The 16,677-nt window shown below is 40.5% G+C and overlaps 1 protein-coding gene across 1 annotated transcript in view; it reads left to right on the top strand.

The window, feature by feature from the left end:
* Nucleotides 1-7,149, top strand: part of LOC135697736 (sodium-dependent nutrient amino acid transporter 1-like) — a 44,105-nt gene extending 36,956 nt beyond the window's left edge. Inside the window, exons 6-7 of the mRNA XM_065217541.1 lie at nucleotides 5,975-6,603; nucleotides 6,672-7,149. Of these exons, the coding sequence (XP_065073613.1) occupies nucleotides 5,975-6,603; nucleotides 6,672-6,928 (886 nt within the window). The 3' untranslated portion in view covers nucleotides 6,929-7,149. The remainder of the gene's footprint in view (nucleotides 1-5,974; nucleotides 6,604-6,671) is intronic.
* The last annotated feature ends 9,528 nt before the right edge of the window (nucleotides 7,150-16,677 follow it).

Genomic DNA, 16,677 nt, shown 5'->3' with positions numbered 1-16,677 from the left:
CTGTCCTCTGCTGCACTGACGTAGTAGGGTGCTTCATTCTGAAAAAAGTGATGAATTTCTGATGGGCCACCCTCCAGTTCGATTCATAGCCCCAAAATATGAACCTGTGCAAAAATTGGTAAAGATTGATGAAGGTTTAGAGGTCGCGCCAATGATTTGAAATTTGTATGGGAATTACTATGGAAGAATTTAAAAAATCGCTTATATCGCTATAACTTTGCTTCTACTTGTCCAAATGTCGAAAAAATTTAGTATGTTATTGCTATGGCAATAAACAAAAAGCCTACAGTTGCTACGCTCAGTTTTGCAGCGTATCAAGAATTATAAAAATGTGAAAAAATGGCAAAATAGGGTAAATTGACAGATGAATATGTACAAGGCAACAACGCCAATTTCATCGCAACAACAACAGGCTTGTTGATCATTGTCATGACAACCACATATTTTTTTTTCAACGTTTGGACAACTACAACCAAAGTTAGAGCAATGTAAACGAAAATCAATAATTTCCCATACTAATTCACCAAAATCTCCATACAAAATCCAAATCATTGGCGCGACCTCTAAACCTTCATCAATCTTTACCATTTTTTGCACAGGTTCATATTTTGGGGCTATGAATCGAACTGGAGGGTGGCCTATCAAAAATTCATCACTTTTTTCAAAATGAAACACCCTACTGACGTAGTCGTTTCCTTCATTGCGCTGGTCTCCCGTGCCTACGTTCTCCTCGCCATTCAGGTGCGCATCGAAGTGCTGCTTCCACCTTTCAATCACCTCACGTCCGTCCGTCAAGAGGCTCCCGTCCTTATCCTTGCACATTTCGGCTCGCGGCACGAAGCCGTTGCGGGATGCGTTGAGCTTCTGGTAGAACTTCCGTGTTTCTTGGGAACGGCACAGCAGTTCCATTTCCTCGCACTCCGCTTCTTCCAGGCGGCGTTTTTTCTCCCGAAAGATGCGGGTGTGCTGTTTCCGCTTCTGTTTATACCGTTCCACGTTCTGTCGGGTTCCAAAATCGCTCTGCACTCCTCGTCGAACCATTCATTCCGTCGACTTCTTTTCACGTACCCGATGGTGCTCTCGGCTGCGTCGGTGATGACTGCTTTTACTGTACTCCAGCAGTCCTCTAGAGGGGGCACATCAAGCTCGCCCTCCTCTGGCAACGCTGCCTCGAGATTCTGCGCGTATGCTAAGGCGACATCCGGTTGCTTCAGTCGCTCTAGGTTGTACCGGGGCGGGCGTCGGTACCGTACATTGTTGATGACGGAAAGTTTTGGGAGCAGTTTGACCATCACCAGGTAGTGGTCAGAGTCAGTGCTGAGTTGCATCACGGTACTGACAGCCTTTAGATTGACAAAAGAGATTCCTATGGTTAACAATCAACACAACTGAGAACCCTCTCTCCGTAAAACTTCTCACCAGTATGACACAACAACCGTGAGATATCGTTGTTTTGCTTTTCTCACTCATTCGCAATATCACTAACATCTGTCATGTGATACCATCATATCACCGACGAAAAATTAACAGACATATAAATTGATCGTCATCTCATTTCGAGCATAAATACGGTTATGACGGTCATTCCTCTTCCAAAATCACGGATAAGGCGATAGCCGTGATGTATCAAGGAAAAAGTCTTATCCTACGTTATACAATCGTATTATAACCATTTTCTCGCGAAACGAAACCTACATTCACAAACCTAAAAACACAATCGGGAAGAGGAGAATTTCCCCTACCTGTTAATTTTGCTGGTTTGCGTTGGTGGACTTCGGTTAGCAACAAAATAGCTTTACAAAATGTAGTTGAGGTTGGTCTTGAATTATTGAACGGTGCATTATAAATACAAATTTTCTTCATTTGAGGTTTCAACAATCAAAGCAACCATTGGTATCCATCAACAAAGAAAACTTCAAATGGTTACTTTGAAGTCCGTAAGGAAACGCAGTGTATTTCAATAAATCTTCGCTAAAATTAACAGCGATTTTTTGACGTTGGATAACGTCTTTCGGCAACATACGGGGGTACAAAATTGAAAACAGTCATTTTGGATGCGTTACGAAAAATTAAAAGATTTTGAACGATAATAACTCAACCGTCTATAGATAGATTTACGAGATAATGGCATCAATCGATTGGAAATATTTCTAGCAATTTGATGAATGTTTCAAAACTATTGATTTCATTCTGTAAACTATTGAAAAATGGTTAAAAGTAAACCATTGTCTTAAGATGGTGAAAATCGATTGATTTTTTATATTCTTATACTTTCTCCAACCGAGACATCAGATGCGAGTATCTGACACCTTTGATATTTTCTGTTCTAATATATAAGCGTCCAACAAGGTCGCCCGTTCCATCATTGTCAAAACCATCAGCCCAACAAAATGGCCCTTTTCAGGGCCACCAAACTTTCGCAAAAGAGTTATTAAGGAATATTCCTAATATATAATATACACAATTAAGTACAACACATAACAGAGTTATCCAACGCCAACCCTGCGGTTGTATCTAGTATACAATCCTTCCAACTTTTTTTTTAAGTTCCAACCTGAATCGGGTATCAAGAGTAAATCTGCTTGTCTTCAAACGTCAGTTTTTTCGTTTGCTTTTAAAACCCAGCTCAGGTTGTGGTCCGCACTGACAAAAAGCTCGGTTTCGCATTAATTTTGTCGAAGGTCCAGCTGTTGGTTCCATGATGGCCTTGCAATTTTTCGGAACAATTCAAAATTTTAAGATTTTTCACTTAACTTTTCGCACGAAACGTAACCACGTTGAAAAGATATTTATTTTGACAGTAAAATTCTCGTGAGCTTGTCAATTGTGAGTTGTGACAGTTTTGAGACGCGTAGGTTAAAGAGAATTGATATTGCCGATGGAACAGTGGCTTTAATTTGCAAGTTAAGATAAATGGATATTTTTCTACATTGCAACGTAACAGACCCACATATTTATTTGTTACAAGTAAAATGAAAATCCAAAGTTTTCTTCAAAACGTTTCGTATGTTCTGAACTTAACAACTTTTAGCAAGAACAAGAAAATGAAGGAGCATTATTCTCACTTCCCACTTATAAATGCCCAACAGAAATCATCAGTGAGTGAATGATGTTCTACTCTCTTCTTCTCATTTAATCTAACTGTCATGGATGGCTTTTATGAAGACGGTATAGTGAGGTAGAGGTGTTTCCAAGTGATATGCTAGTTGACCGTCATTTTTGAGATGTGACGGATGACCGTCAAGGGACAATAACCGTTATGATAATGCACAGCACTGGTCAGAGTCGATGTTAGCGCAACGATAGGTCCTGACGTCGATAATGTCGGAGAAGTGCCCTCCATCAATCAGAACGTGGTCGATTTGCGATTCCGTCTGCTGTGGTGATCTCCAGGTGTAACGATAGGGGGGGGGGGGGGGTGTTGGAAGAAGGTGCTACGTATGATTGGTTAGTATTTGTATCAATATAATAAAATAATTCGAAAAAGATCACTCTGTCAGTTGAAGTTTATTCAAACAATGTTTAATTATTATTTTTGTAAATGAATGTCCGATTGCCTAATCAATTTTGAGTAATTATGAGTTACTTATATTTACTTACTGCAAAAATATTAACTCTGAGTACAGCTGACTTGCCCCTTGACTAGACGAGTGCCATCACGAATAGGAAAATGTGCTATTCTACCATCTTCTTGCCTGCTTTTACAGGCAAGTAAAAACAGGCTAGAAGACCTCGTCAGCACTACTGAACGCAGGGCCAGGATAACTTCGCAGTGATATGGGTATATCGATGACGGACTCGACTGGTTCAGAAGGAACAGAGGCTTCCATTCTACTTATTTGTGTGCGTCCTGGGATAGTTGAGGTACTATTTTCAGCTGCCGTTCCGTTAGTGATGACTGTCTTGGAAAAAAAAGTTGTTGCCTACGGTTGGGGATGGAAGACCTCGTCTCCAAACCCAAACACAGGACCGGAGCGGCTATGAGTCCAGGTTGAAATAGACGCGACTGTGCCGGGGGATGGGAGTCTTCCATGCAGCTTAGTTGCATGCGCTCCGGTGTCCAAATCATTGAATTACCATATCTTGATCCGGAGTAAAATTTGAGTTTTCTGCATCTCCAGCTTGTTCTGAATCGAGAAAAGATATAACAAAAAAATTCCCATTAACACACGTGTATCATCTACGGCTTTGCTTCGAGAAGCAGCTTGCCAACAATTTGCTCGTTTCCTTCTACCACCCTGAGTGAGCTGTGTCGCACGGGCTGCTTGTCATGAAAAAGAATGAAGAAGATTATATCATTATTGCTTTCCACTTCTGACATAGCGATATCATTCGGTTCGTTGATCGCTTGTCATTTTGTCATTTGGAAATATTTTTGAATCCTTGATCACCACTCTTTAAATTTGTTTAAAATGCGTTATGTCCGGTTTTCGTTAATTTTTTATAGATAAATATGTGGATTCCGTCATATACGTCATGAAACCTCTGTTGATGTGTTTCATGAAAGAGAAAACTATCAAAGTCGAGCGCTCTTTTGCTCATCCGTTTCACCGAAGCTTGAAAGGAAGACAAATGGAGCGACGGGAGAAAGAGAGACAAGCGATTGAACATTTGTTTGTGCACGCCGACTGAGGTTCTAGAATGCTGCGAAGCTGTTCGACTTTAACAGAAAAAGAAAGCCAGCAGTCTCTTCGTTGCATCGATTTGGTCGATTGAAGCTGATATTGTGACGCCCTGGTTTAAACATGTATTACCAAATATGTACTCCAACTCGTAAATTCGATTGAAAACTGTTATTGCTATTCCCCATCAATTCCTATTCACCGTAGTAACAGGTACTATTTCTCATGTTTCAGGGTATTCCAACCCTGTCACAAACGTTGAGATAACTTCAGTATCTCGATAAGAGTGTACGGCAACCTATCTACTCACCACTCTGCAACAGGAAGATCGATCATCGAATAGTACAATTCATCTGACCTCAAGCTTCTGTCACGTAAGGACAAGACAGCAATGTAATTTGAATGTAAATATAGAATAACAATATAAATTCAATAATAAACAAAACATGAACTTTTCTTTGTGAGCACAAAAAATTCGTTACCAAACATTATTAAGTTAACAAAATGTTTGTTAATACAACTAACCTACCATTGTCAGCTCAACCAAACATTATAATTGATTTAAGAAAAATGATTGTGGACACAACCAAAAAAAGATTGTTGTAATGACAATCATATATAGGGGAGGTGATAACTATCACGATTGAAGAATCAATAAATATACCGGGTTGAAATCAGATAACAAACATGTTTGTTGATTTTGACCCAAGATTTTGTTGAACGTGCAATCTATTTTTCTGCGTGATTAATTTGTCGATTACGTTCAATGTAGAAATTTCATTCTTCGTGCCATTTTTGGCCCCAAATTACGCAATTTTTAGGAACACAAAACTCGTCATCCAGAAACCGTGCAGATAATCAAATTTCACTTGAAACCTGCTTCTCTGAGGCAAACACTGAGTAGCATGTCCAGATTCGTTCATTAAGTAGATCGTCAGTTGTTTTCCGGAGAAAAGCTGAGGTAATGAAAGTGGCATAGCAAGGGCCTTCAAATACCGCACCATAAATTATTAAGATCGTAAAAACGACTGCTCCAAATTTTCGTTTCAATATGCAGTAAACATTATCATTCATTAATCAAAATACAACAAAAGACACATTGTAGTATTTCCGCGATAACGGATGAACTGCTTCGTAATAAAAACCTCAACCGGTATCGCTGTCTAATAAGCAATTAAACACTTAATAGTTCCCGGCTAGATTGCATTTCCATTTGCACAGCCAGATAAAGCAAACCGCAACCAATTACATTTTCCCTCCCTAGAAGCCTACAAGTGTCATTTACAAATTATTCGCTTTAACTAAACCATTTCCACCCTCGCTCTCTCCCTCTCACTCTCTCACCGCCACAGGGACGCCATTATCATTTCCTGGCTCGATACGTTCACATCCATCATTGCCGGGTGCATTGTGTTTGGCGTGATTGGCAACCTGGCGCACGTTACCGAACAGGATGACATCCAGCAGGTCGTCAAGAGTGGTGCCGGGCTTACGTTCATGACCTATCCGGATGCGATCGCCAAGTTTGACTGGCTGCCGCAGCTCTTCTCCGCCCTGTTCTTCCTGATGTTGTTCATCGTCGGGCTGGGTAGTAATTTGGGTGTGACGACCAGCATCGTAACGGCGATAAGGGATCAGTGTCCCGGGTTGAAGAACTGGCAGGTTGTGTCGGTGGTGGCGGTGGCAGGATTCTCGTTCGGATTGATGTACCTGACACCCGGTGGGTTGGATTTGCTGGACATATTGGACTACTATGGAGCCAAGTACGTGACGCTGACGTTTGCTGTCTTTGAACTGATTACTCTGGCTTGGATCTACGGTGTGGATCGCATCTGTCGGGATATCAAGTTCATGCTGAATATCGACACGAGCCTATTCTGGAGAATCTGCTGGGGAGTGGTGACCCCATTGGTAACCATCGTCATTCTGTTGCTCAGTTTCGTCGATTACCAAGCATTCTCGGTTCCAAGTGGATACAACGGTAAGTGCACACTCGATCGAGTGCTTTGTCAGTTTCAATAACTTTCGTTCTTTTTCCATTGTCGTAAGTACTGGGCTGGTTGATCTACGTCATTGCTGTGCTGCAGCTGCCCGGTTGGGCCCTGTATGCCACTGCACGACTCAGTTCGAAAACGATCGATTCGTGGTGGGGATCGTTGAAGAAATCGTTCCGCCCACTGCCCGAGTGGGGCCCAGAACAGGTACCGACGCGGCTTCGCTACCGGGAAGAGGTGGAACAGTACGACGCAACGGTGCCAAGAGATCGAAATGTCACTGACTTGATCAAGCGGAAGCTGCTGAGCTGATCGAGTGTGGGCTTTGTTCGAACAGGTAGCCGCAACTGTAGCTGAGATTGTTGTTTAAGGATGCGCTTTATGTCGTGTGCACAAGATTCTGTGAAAGTGAAAGAGGCAATCAATTAGATTAACAACTTAAAGTGATCACCAGTGTAATGAGATTGATATTTTAGAATGATTTGGAGCATTTACACCTGATTTATTATGATGTAAAGTAAATAAATAGAATAAAGTGCGTAATATATACTGGTGACCTCTGCCCCTTCTTACTAATTTAAAAATGTCTTAAATGCTCAAATTTGCGTTCAGGGAAGAGTAGTAAGGCAATTTCCGAATGCTACCAATGGCAAAGTATAATTAGCTGTTATGTGTCTTGATTTTCTCCTCCGCTTTGCTATGCCAACCAATGCATGAATTTGTTAGTTATGTGGTAAGTGCAATACTACTCTATGTCCAAGGGTGCTGATTTTCTAGACCGGACCGGGAATAAAACCCGCCTCCTTCAGGGCACCCTGGAGACATTCGGGTCAGTGATGTCATGGTATCCCAGCCAACAATTTTGTTCACATAACTGAATTGTTACTGTGCTATGTGAATTATTATTCGGTAAAATTAAATCGCATAAAGTGCATAGAATTCAACTATACGTACAAATCTGGAGGCCATATAAGTGCATGTGGAAAAATACTCGTACATTGTATGATGTCATATGATTCAATAGAGTACTTTATACAACTTCATGTATAATTTTATCTTGCATCTAATATGATTTTGCATATGCCAATATCGTATTTAATATGTTATTGGCACGACTTTCAAATTGCATCTCCAAAATTATGGCAGACCAAAAAGCAAAAAGCATGCAAAAATACCTTTTAAATGAACCTTCAATTTTCTATAGTTGGTGGTGCCTGGTGATATTGGTTTGAATATAAGTTGGGAATCGAAATATAATGAGTTATCTTTTGAAATGATGAACATATTTAAAGCTTAAAGTCAATATTACCTGCAATACCTAGTTTAGAATCAAAGATCTATAGCTCCGTAGTCCTGCTGCGATCCTCGCTGGCATATGAGCACGTATATTTGGAGCAATAAATTTCAAATTATGATGCCTCGCTTGTATACGTGATTAAATCTAACTCGATCTGTTGTATTATATGATATCATTCCTCCTCTAGCTGAAACGGCTTATATCAGTGCAGATTGCATTATACAATCTCGTTCTGCATGATATATGACTTATTATCTTATATAATTTCAACTGTTCATTAATGTGATTCGTAATGAACTATTTTAATTTGCAACAAACATGGTTCCCTGGCGGAACTACCAGCAGAACTAGAACGGTCGTCTGCTAATGAGCCAACATTCATCTCACCGTTGGGCAACCCATCGACGCTAGACCTTCTTTCTTCTTCTTCGCTTTTCAAGCTTATTGCATATCGCAAATTAGCTTATTGCGTGTTCTCAACTTAGTGTTCTAGATGCACTTCCACAGTTATTAATTGAGAGCTTTCGATGCCTGTACCATTTTTGCATTGGTATAATTGTGTGGCAAGTCCAATCATACTTCTATGCCCAGGGAAGTCGAGAAATTTTCCAACCCGAAAAATTCCTAAACCGGACCGGGAATTGAACCCAGCCACCTCCAGCATGGTCTTGCTTTGTAGCTGCGCCTTTGCCGACTGAGCTAAGGGAGACCTGTTCCTGACAAATATCGGCTTGTCCAAGCCGGTAGCCTTGAACGAACTCAGCTCCGACCACCAACCGGTGGTGGCTGAACTGGGCCCCTGCTCCAAGTCTGCACAAGGACTACCACCGCGTAAACTGGGCCCAGTTTGGACGCGTGGTAGACAGACACATCATTGACAACCCGCCGCTTAACACCGTGGAGGACACCGACCGAGCGTTGGAGGGACTCCTCCAAGCCATAACCGTAACTGACGAGGAGTGCGTCCGACGAGTTCCTGTGAGGGGTAAATTAATTGCCATTGATTCCCACACCCAACTCTAGATTCGCCTGAGAAATGTTCGTAGACGCCAGTTTCAGAGAACTGGAGATCTGCACGAAAAACGTGAAATGGCCGATCTGAACAGGCAGATTGCTTCCAGAATGGACTCACTCCGAAATGAAAGTTTCGGGCGTGTTGTCCAGAATCTAGACGACCGCTCCAGACCATTCTGAAAGGTAGTAAAGGTCCTGAAAACTCATCCCAAACCCATTCCACCTCTCAGAGTCGAAAATGATGACGATCGGCTTTTAATCACCCCACAGGAGAAAGCTTATGCGATTGGCGAGCATGTCGCTGCATCGCATTTCGTTGGCTCGACTATCCAAAGTCCGCTCGAAGATCAGGTTGCACAATGCGTTCAAAACCTAGATGCCTCCCCTTGTGTCTTGCCTCCGGTGGATATGATTACAGTACAACAGATTTGCTCAGCTTTGAAATGCACCAAGAACAAGAAGGCACCCGGTTTTGACGGTATATTCAACTTGATCTTGAAGATACTCAGCATCAAAGTGCAGTCTCTTCTAACCGCTATCTTCAACAGGTGCTTGAAACTGCATTACTTTCCAAGCATCTGCAAAGTAGCAAAAATCATACCAATCCGCAAACCCGGAAAGGATCCAACATTGCCTTCAAGCTACAGACCAATCAGTCTCCTTTCAGCGCTGAGCAAATTGTTTGAGAAACTCATTCTCAATCGTTTGCTCAAATTTGTCGAGGAAGATAACATTCTCCTACCGGAACAGTTTGGGTTCAGAAAGGGGCATTCCACCAATCACCAGCTAGTACGGGTGATGAATAACATCCGAAGTAACAAAGCTGTATCCAAGTCTACAGCCAAGGCATTGTTAGACGTTGAGAAAGTGTTTTACAATGTCTGGTACGATTGGCTTGTATCGAAGACACCATATCAAGAAGACTGGCAACTTTGCTAGAATCCAAGCGATAGATACAATAGCGCTGCACTTGAGTGAAGGTGGAAGCAACGCATAGACAAATGAGCAAATACACAAACCTTTCTTCTGAGGATGTAATCTTTCTATCAAATTCATTCGAAGCATTTACTTTTGAGCGGCAGATAACGTGATTGTACCTGTCTCATAGGGTTCGTATGAAAAAATGGAAGAGTTGCCAGTCTTCTTGATTTGTTGTCTTCGCTTGTATGCAAGCTTTGTAACTTCAACTTTCCTTTACATCTGTAAGTGCTAGTGTCTTTGTTTCGAGTATTTTTTAGATTATCGTTGTTTTTTGTTTAGTTCCGTAATAGTGTAAAAAATGGCAGGTAATGTTCGTGAGTGTTGTGCAGTTTTCTCCGTTGTCAAACTCCCTAGTAGGCAGAGGTAGGACAGCTTACTGTAGAACGCAACAATCCACCCCACCGAGAATTACAAAAACCCGCCACCAGATGGACAAACAACTGCCTGTTGGGAGGCCATGGGGGGTGGCGATAGAGATGGCCATTTTGAATGGACGATAACGGGCACGACAAACTGGCGATGAACGACGAATGGCCCGGGTCACTGGCCGACAGCCTGGAGCAGTGACCCAATGACTCACTCAACTCTGAAATTAATAATGACTGATCGTAAGACCACCAGCGAAAACGGTTTATCAAGAAAGCAAGCCAGCTAAATTGACGCAAGTAAGAGTGGAAACAGTGAAAAAGTGTGAGGAGAGAGTCAAGGACAGCAGGACCCCGCTGTATTTAGTACAAATCACCTGTACGCAGTGAAGTTCCGGTAGACGTACCGGAAGGTTACACCGTCATTGCTTGCCGGCCGAGTTCGTCACCAACTCACAGGCCCAGGAAGAGTAACCTGGTGCTCGTCATCGCCACCCCGTACAGCAAGCGCGCGAACGAGATACACGACGAGAAAGTGGAGAGGAAGCGGACGTCGACCGAGGACAAGCGGTCGACAATCGAAGACACATAGTGGAGGTGTTGCGAGGGGCCCCGACGAAGAAACCAGGTCAGATAGATTGTAAGAAAGTGGGAGAATAAGGTAGTAAAGAGGGAGAATAAAAGTTCAGGAAAGTGCAATAAATGTCTATTCTTGAGTAGTGAAGTGCTTGTGGAGTTTTTTTCTGTGTGTCACGTGCGATCATTACCTGTCCGCGTAATTGCAATCGGTAAGCGTGCCGACCCTGAGGCCATTGGAGTCAGGGAGTCTCGAAAGTGCTCCTGACGGAGGTGGCTGACACCAGTGATGGAATTATCATCAAAATATCATTTTCGCTTGCGATACGTTTTCTCTTGGGAACTTTCCCTCACTAGTTTCACACTCCAATATTTCCTGAGCGAACTTTCTGGGATGAGAGAATGAGATATCGCGAACTTTTTTAACTCGAATCACCAACGTGAGGATACGAAAAATATCAGATCATTTTTTCTCTCTATCTCTTTACACCACATTCGTTCTTGAAAATTGCACTGCACATTTCACAAGGGAAAGATTATAGACAGAAAGCTATCCCGAGTAAATCAATACAATCTCTAAAGACTGATAAGTCTGGTACCTGGCTGTCTACTGGCGCCTGTTGTTTAAAGTAGCCGTTATCAGGATGATGTGAACAGTTTTGTGCAACTGATTGATTGGTGCATTGGTTTCTGGCAAAAAATGAATGAATCAGCACAAGTGTCAACGCGACATTAACGAGGAACGGGGAGGGTAGTGTAAGATTTTGTGACTAGCAATTTTTATATTAAAACCGTTCCTCAGGATAGGGGGTTGCGGAAGGAGGAGTGCCTAATGTATCCTCATTTTCACGAAATACAGTTAATGCATGGCTCCTCTCATCACTAGTGTTCGTAATATCGTTCCTGTAAGCTCTTATGCAATAATTATATGCAGGGGGATGGTTGGGAATATAGGTGGTGGTGAACTTTTTCACTGTGCTGCTATTACTGTCCTCTCCCATGACTGGGAATCCTGTAAAACAATGTAAAACTAGAAAGGGTCTAGACCCCCCCCCCCCCTTTCTATGTAAAACCATAAGGTATGCGGGACTGCTGCACTGCTGAACTTCAAAACGCTTTATTTGCTGACCAAGGATCTGACAAAAACATCTTTTTAGTGTGCAATTTAGGATGATAAAAAATTTAAACAGGTTATTCAATGTCCATTAAAACTGTAAAAATATAGGCAGAAAAAAAGGAAAACAAAACATTATTACCAGTTGGCTGGAAATGAACACAAAATTAATCAAATTACCATGTACCTTGAGCTTTTGATATAGTGACAGATTGAGAACGATCTAAATTTTCCATCCACAAGTATTGCAAGACTTGAAATTAACAGACAATCTCAAAATACTTTCAACTTGCGAAGTGATAGATTCCCAAGTGAATACACCTGCTGAATAAAAATTATCAAGTAAACTATTTTTTTAGAATCGATGTTTAATAGATTTTTTTTGCAGTTTGAGATCCATGAAAAAAGGTACAGTAGCTTTATGGCACCAGTGACCAGCAAATTTAATATTTTAATTCAAGGTTGTGTGGAAATTCAAGCTACCGGGCGAGCTACTGGGTTACATTGCTGTCCTCTACCTAATGCAGTCGAGTGATCAAATCAGAAAGTTAGCAAATTAGAAATCAATTAATAACTAATTTCCTCAACGTTAATTTAAAAAGTGGTCTTTAGAAAAAAAATGTAGCTGAGAAAATTTCCTATGAGTACACAAGGCAAATTTATTGGTAGATCATTATGGCGAAATTTAAAGACGAGGTGAACAAAATAATCACTTTTCCCATAGTAATACCTTAATAAATTTTAGATGGCCATTGCAGAATGAGATCACAACCCAATAAGCTAAAATTTTGGGAGAATTATCTGAACCTGATTAAAAATCGATTGAAATTAGTGAAGCAAAGCCGATATTTTGAACCACCCTAATAAGCATGTTCTCAATGCAGTAAGACTAATCAACAGAATGCTTGCTAGCTAACACTAAACATTTCTAAGCGCCAATCTCAGTGGTCTAACTGTACTTCGCAATAATAGCATAGTTCTTCTTGTCGAAGAGTACAGCCACAAATGATGATTTGGTCAGCAAAGATTAGACTCTTGGTGAATAGTTACAAGTATCTACTCTTAGCTGGTTGCATTGAGAACTAAAACTATAAATAAATCCGGAAAACTTTGAGATTAGGGCGTAATTTCTTTTGTAAACACACACTTAATTCGCCGATTTCTCGTGAATTAAAGTTCAATCTAAAAAACTAACAACACAGGATTCATTTGGTATAGTATAGTTTGCTAGATTGTGCTTTGATTCGTGAGAAATCGCTGAATGACGTGTTTGTTTACAAAAGCAATTACGCCCAAATCTCAAAGTTCTCTGCAAATGGTATTTAATGTGAAGGATGTGAAAAATATCGGAGAACGAGAAGAAAACAAACAGACACTCTCGCGTGATCATCGCCTACCTTTACTCGCTGCAAAAAAAGAACAAAGCTGAGGGGATATTTGGTTGGTTCGAATCACGAGTACGTGTGAAATGATGTGAGATGGAGAGACGAAAGATCTTTCGCGATACAAAATGAAAATTTCTCTCGCTCTACGCTTTCATGAACTTTTTATCATCTCTCGTTCGCGAACTTTTTGTGAGAAGTTCCTTTGGGATTTATCTCTGCAATGAGCTGTGATAGAACTTTTTTTGAAAATGATTTTTCCAACACTGCCTGACACTTACACATCTTATTAAAATCACCCGTAACTACCCCCAACAAAGGTCGTTTAAGGTATCGTTGAATGGTTGTCTTTCAGACACGTTGTCCATCCCAGCAATTGACACTAAATTTGCACAAAAATGTATTTTATCGGAACATGTTTTGATAAGCAATTTGTATATAGTAGTTGTAGGTTAGTTGTAGTTGTAAATATTAGTTATAAGTAGTTTTCTTTTTCAATTTAAAACAAACCAATCCCACCAAGATGATCATTCTTAAAATAGGCCTGATAGGACTAGGAACTGTAATTAATAATAATTGAAATTCAAAAGAATTAAAGTTGAAAAGACGCATCTGTGTCACTTGATAAGTTATACATACAAACCACACAAACTCAAGAAATAAAGATCATATAAAGTAAAGTTGTTTGGCCTCAGTCTGAATTCTAACGTACTGCGATTTGGACAGCTTTGCATCAAAAAATAATGCCAAAGCATCAGCATCGCTATACTCGAACAATGGATTGTTCGATTATCTTTTCCACGATTTAGCAATTTTGTTGCCCGCCACGGGGTAGTCTACGCAGCCTCTTTGAGAATATCAGCAGCGCGTTTCTGACCTGACTCGCGTAGCTTCATCTGCGTTGCAAATACAAGCTCTTCTGCTTGATGGTTCTCACGAATGGATGCTGTTTTATTTCTTTTAGTCGAGTCACTGCACTTTTCGAATGGCATTCACTTACGCCCAGCCGGGACGCTCGATGATGACGAAGGATCCGAGCAAAGTAAAATATCAAATCGATTACAAGTTCTATTACCCGGTTATCACTTTTTAATAACTGAATGTGTTATCATTATGGTTGAATTAACAGCCAACTTAACAAAAATGATAACAAAAAATTGCTCGTTGGATATCACAAACATAACTTATTTTGTTATCATTGATAATATCTTGATAACAAATTCTGTGAGCCATACAAATTTATTCCATAAATTACGATTAGGGATTAAAAGCACTATTTTTTATTGTTTCAATGCGAATAATATTTATAGTTTTGAACTAACCTTGCATCGTTAATAAATATTTAGTGAATTTTTCATGATAACAACTGATAACAAAATTGATCAAGGCTGATAACTAAATAAGTTATGCGATAACAACTGAAAACAAAATGATATCTTCGATAACAAGACTTGTTATCTAGATGATATCGGGTTGTTATTCTACTTTGCTCGGGGAAGCATCCCAACTAACAATGTTCATAATGTAAACGCTTTACTCATTTCATTTACACAGCCTCAAGCTGTACACACTTAGATTTTTCTACCAAAATCGGCTGTGCAAATCTCGGCAAAAAAAGTTTTACTAAAATATCAGCAAACCTTTAATTTGTTTGCTGAGATTCAGCTAAGCACTATCCGAGACTCAGCAGTCAAATGTCACTTTTGCTGAGACCTCAGTGAAACTTATTTTGCCGAGATTTGCACAGCCGAGCTCGGTAGACAAAACTAAGTGTGTATTCAAACGTTAAACGATATGAGGAAACCTTTACTCAACCTCTATACAAGCAAATCTGGCGAACTTAGTCAGCTACTTATGACTGTTGGGACGGTTGGGACAAGCTCTTATTGCATACCCATTAACGCTTCTATACAGCTGTTATCCTGCTGTTTAGTTGTGTGTGGACTTGAAAGGCGCTTATTCCACCTTTTCCCGTTTATCCAATAATCACTACACAGCTTAATCTTGAAGTCGGGTTAAATATTGTTTACTTTTTTGATGGGGGAATTAATTGATTTTATTAAGCTGCGATTCAAATGACTCGAAATTAACTATAAACACACCACCAAATTGTTTATCCTTCACCGGAACCTGGAATCAAACTCGAGATGACCGCATTGGCAAACCTTGACTTTCAACTGTGCTACGCAGACACTTTGAACTGATGTAAAAAAATCAACATGCCCTTCTACAACACTGGGTTGCTGGGTTATTAGACTTTATAATAGTGCACATGAATCGCTTTTCTCGACTAGTTACTTCAGGTTTGTAAAGTAGCAGATTAAAAGCTATAAAACTGCACACGTCTAAAAATAAACCCAGCTGACTGTAAAAATGCTTGCAAAGTAGCGCTAACACAGTTTATTAGCTGAGTACACGTTGTTTAGTTGTTGAAAAAACACTTTTTAGGTTTATTTTATTCAGCAAGAGTGGTTGGTTGTATAGAAGCCTTCAAATGAGTGACATTTTTTTTTTATTTTTAATAATCCATTTATTTGTCAAGGCTCAAATGCGTTAGCTTTGCGGAGCCGAATATTTTTTACATTATTGTGTGTGAATATAATTTTCTTACAACTAATGTTAGTAGAACGGGGGCCGATTACTCGCGGTTTACTCGAGATTAGGGATTACATTTATTGATCATTTGGAGGGAGGACAAGGGAAAGCATTTTGAACTAATTTAAAACTTAAACGTAAAGGATGACTAAAACACAAAACATTAAACACATACATCAACAGCTTTAAGAAAGTCGTAAATAAGCTTCATAATGTCGATATCACGGCAAGCCAAGACGTCTCTAATTGGCTTAAAGGGTTGTTTTCCTCGGACCCTAAGGGAATCACACAGAACGGATCTCGCCTCACAATGCAAGGAGCAGGACCAAACAACATGCTCGATGTCGTGATAACCGTTTCCACAGGTACACAAGTTGCTGTCGGCAAGCGTAATACGGAAGAGGTGGGCGTTTAACGAACAGTGATTGGACATGAGCCTGGACATTACACGAATAAAATCACGACTCATATTCAACCCTTTGAACCAGGGTTTGATCGAACCCTGTGGGACAATAGAATGTAGCCATCTTCCCAGATCACCATCATTCCACTTTTGTTGCCAGTTGGCGAGGACTTGCTGACGAGAAATCGTGAAAATTTCGTGATAGGCGATTTATCGCTCGTAAATATCACCTTCCATAGCGCCCACCTTTCTCATTGCCCGGGATAGAGCAATGAGAAGGGACCCATACCAAGGTGATGATATGCGAGCTGTTTGATAAAGCACTCAATGACGA

The sequence above is a fragment of the Ochlerotatus camptorhynchus genome, unplaced genomic scaffold (assembly GCF_037179485.1).
Source record: "Ochlerotatus camptorhynchus isolate MF236.1 unplaced genomic scaffold, CSIRO-AGI_Acam_v1.1 ptg000077l, whole genome shotgun sequence".
Classification (NCBI taxonomy): domain Eukaryota; kingdom Metazoa; phylum Arthropoda; class Insecta; order Diptera; family Culicidae; genus Ochlerotatus; species Ochlerotatus camptorhynchus.
Note: the sequence above shows the minus strand (reverse complement) of the source record. Positions and strands in the feature narration are given on the sequence as shown.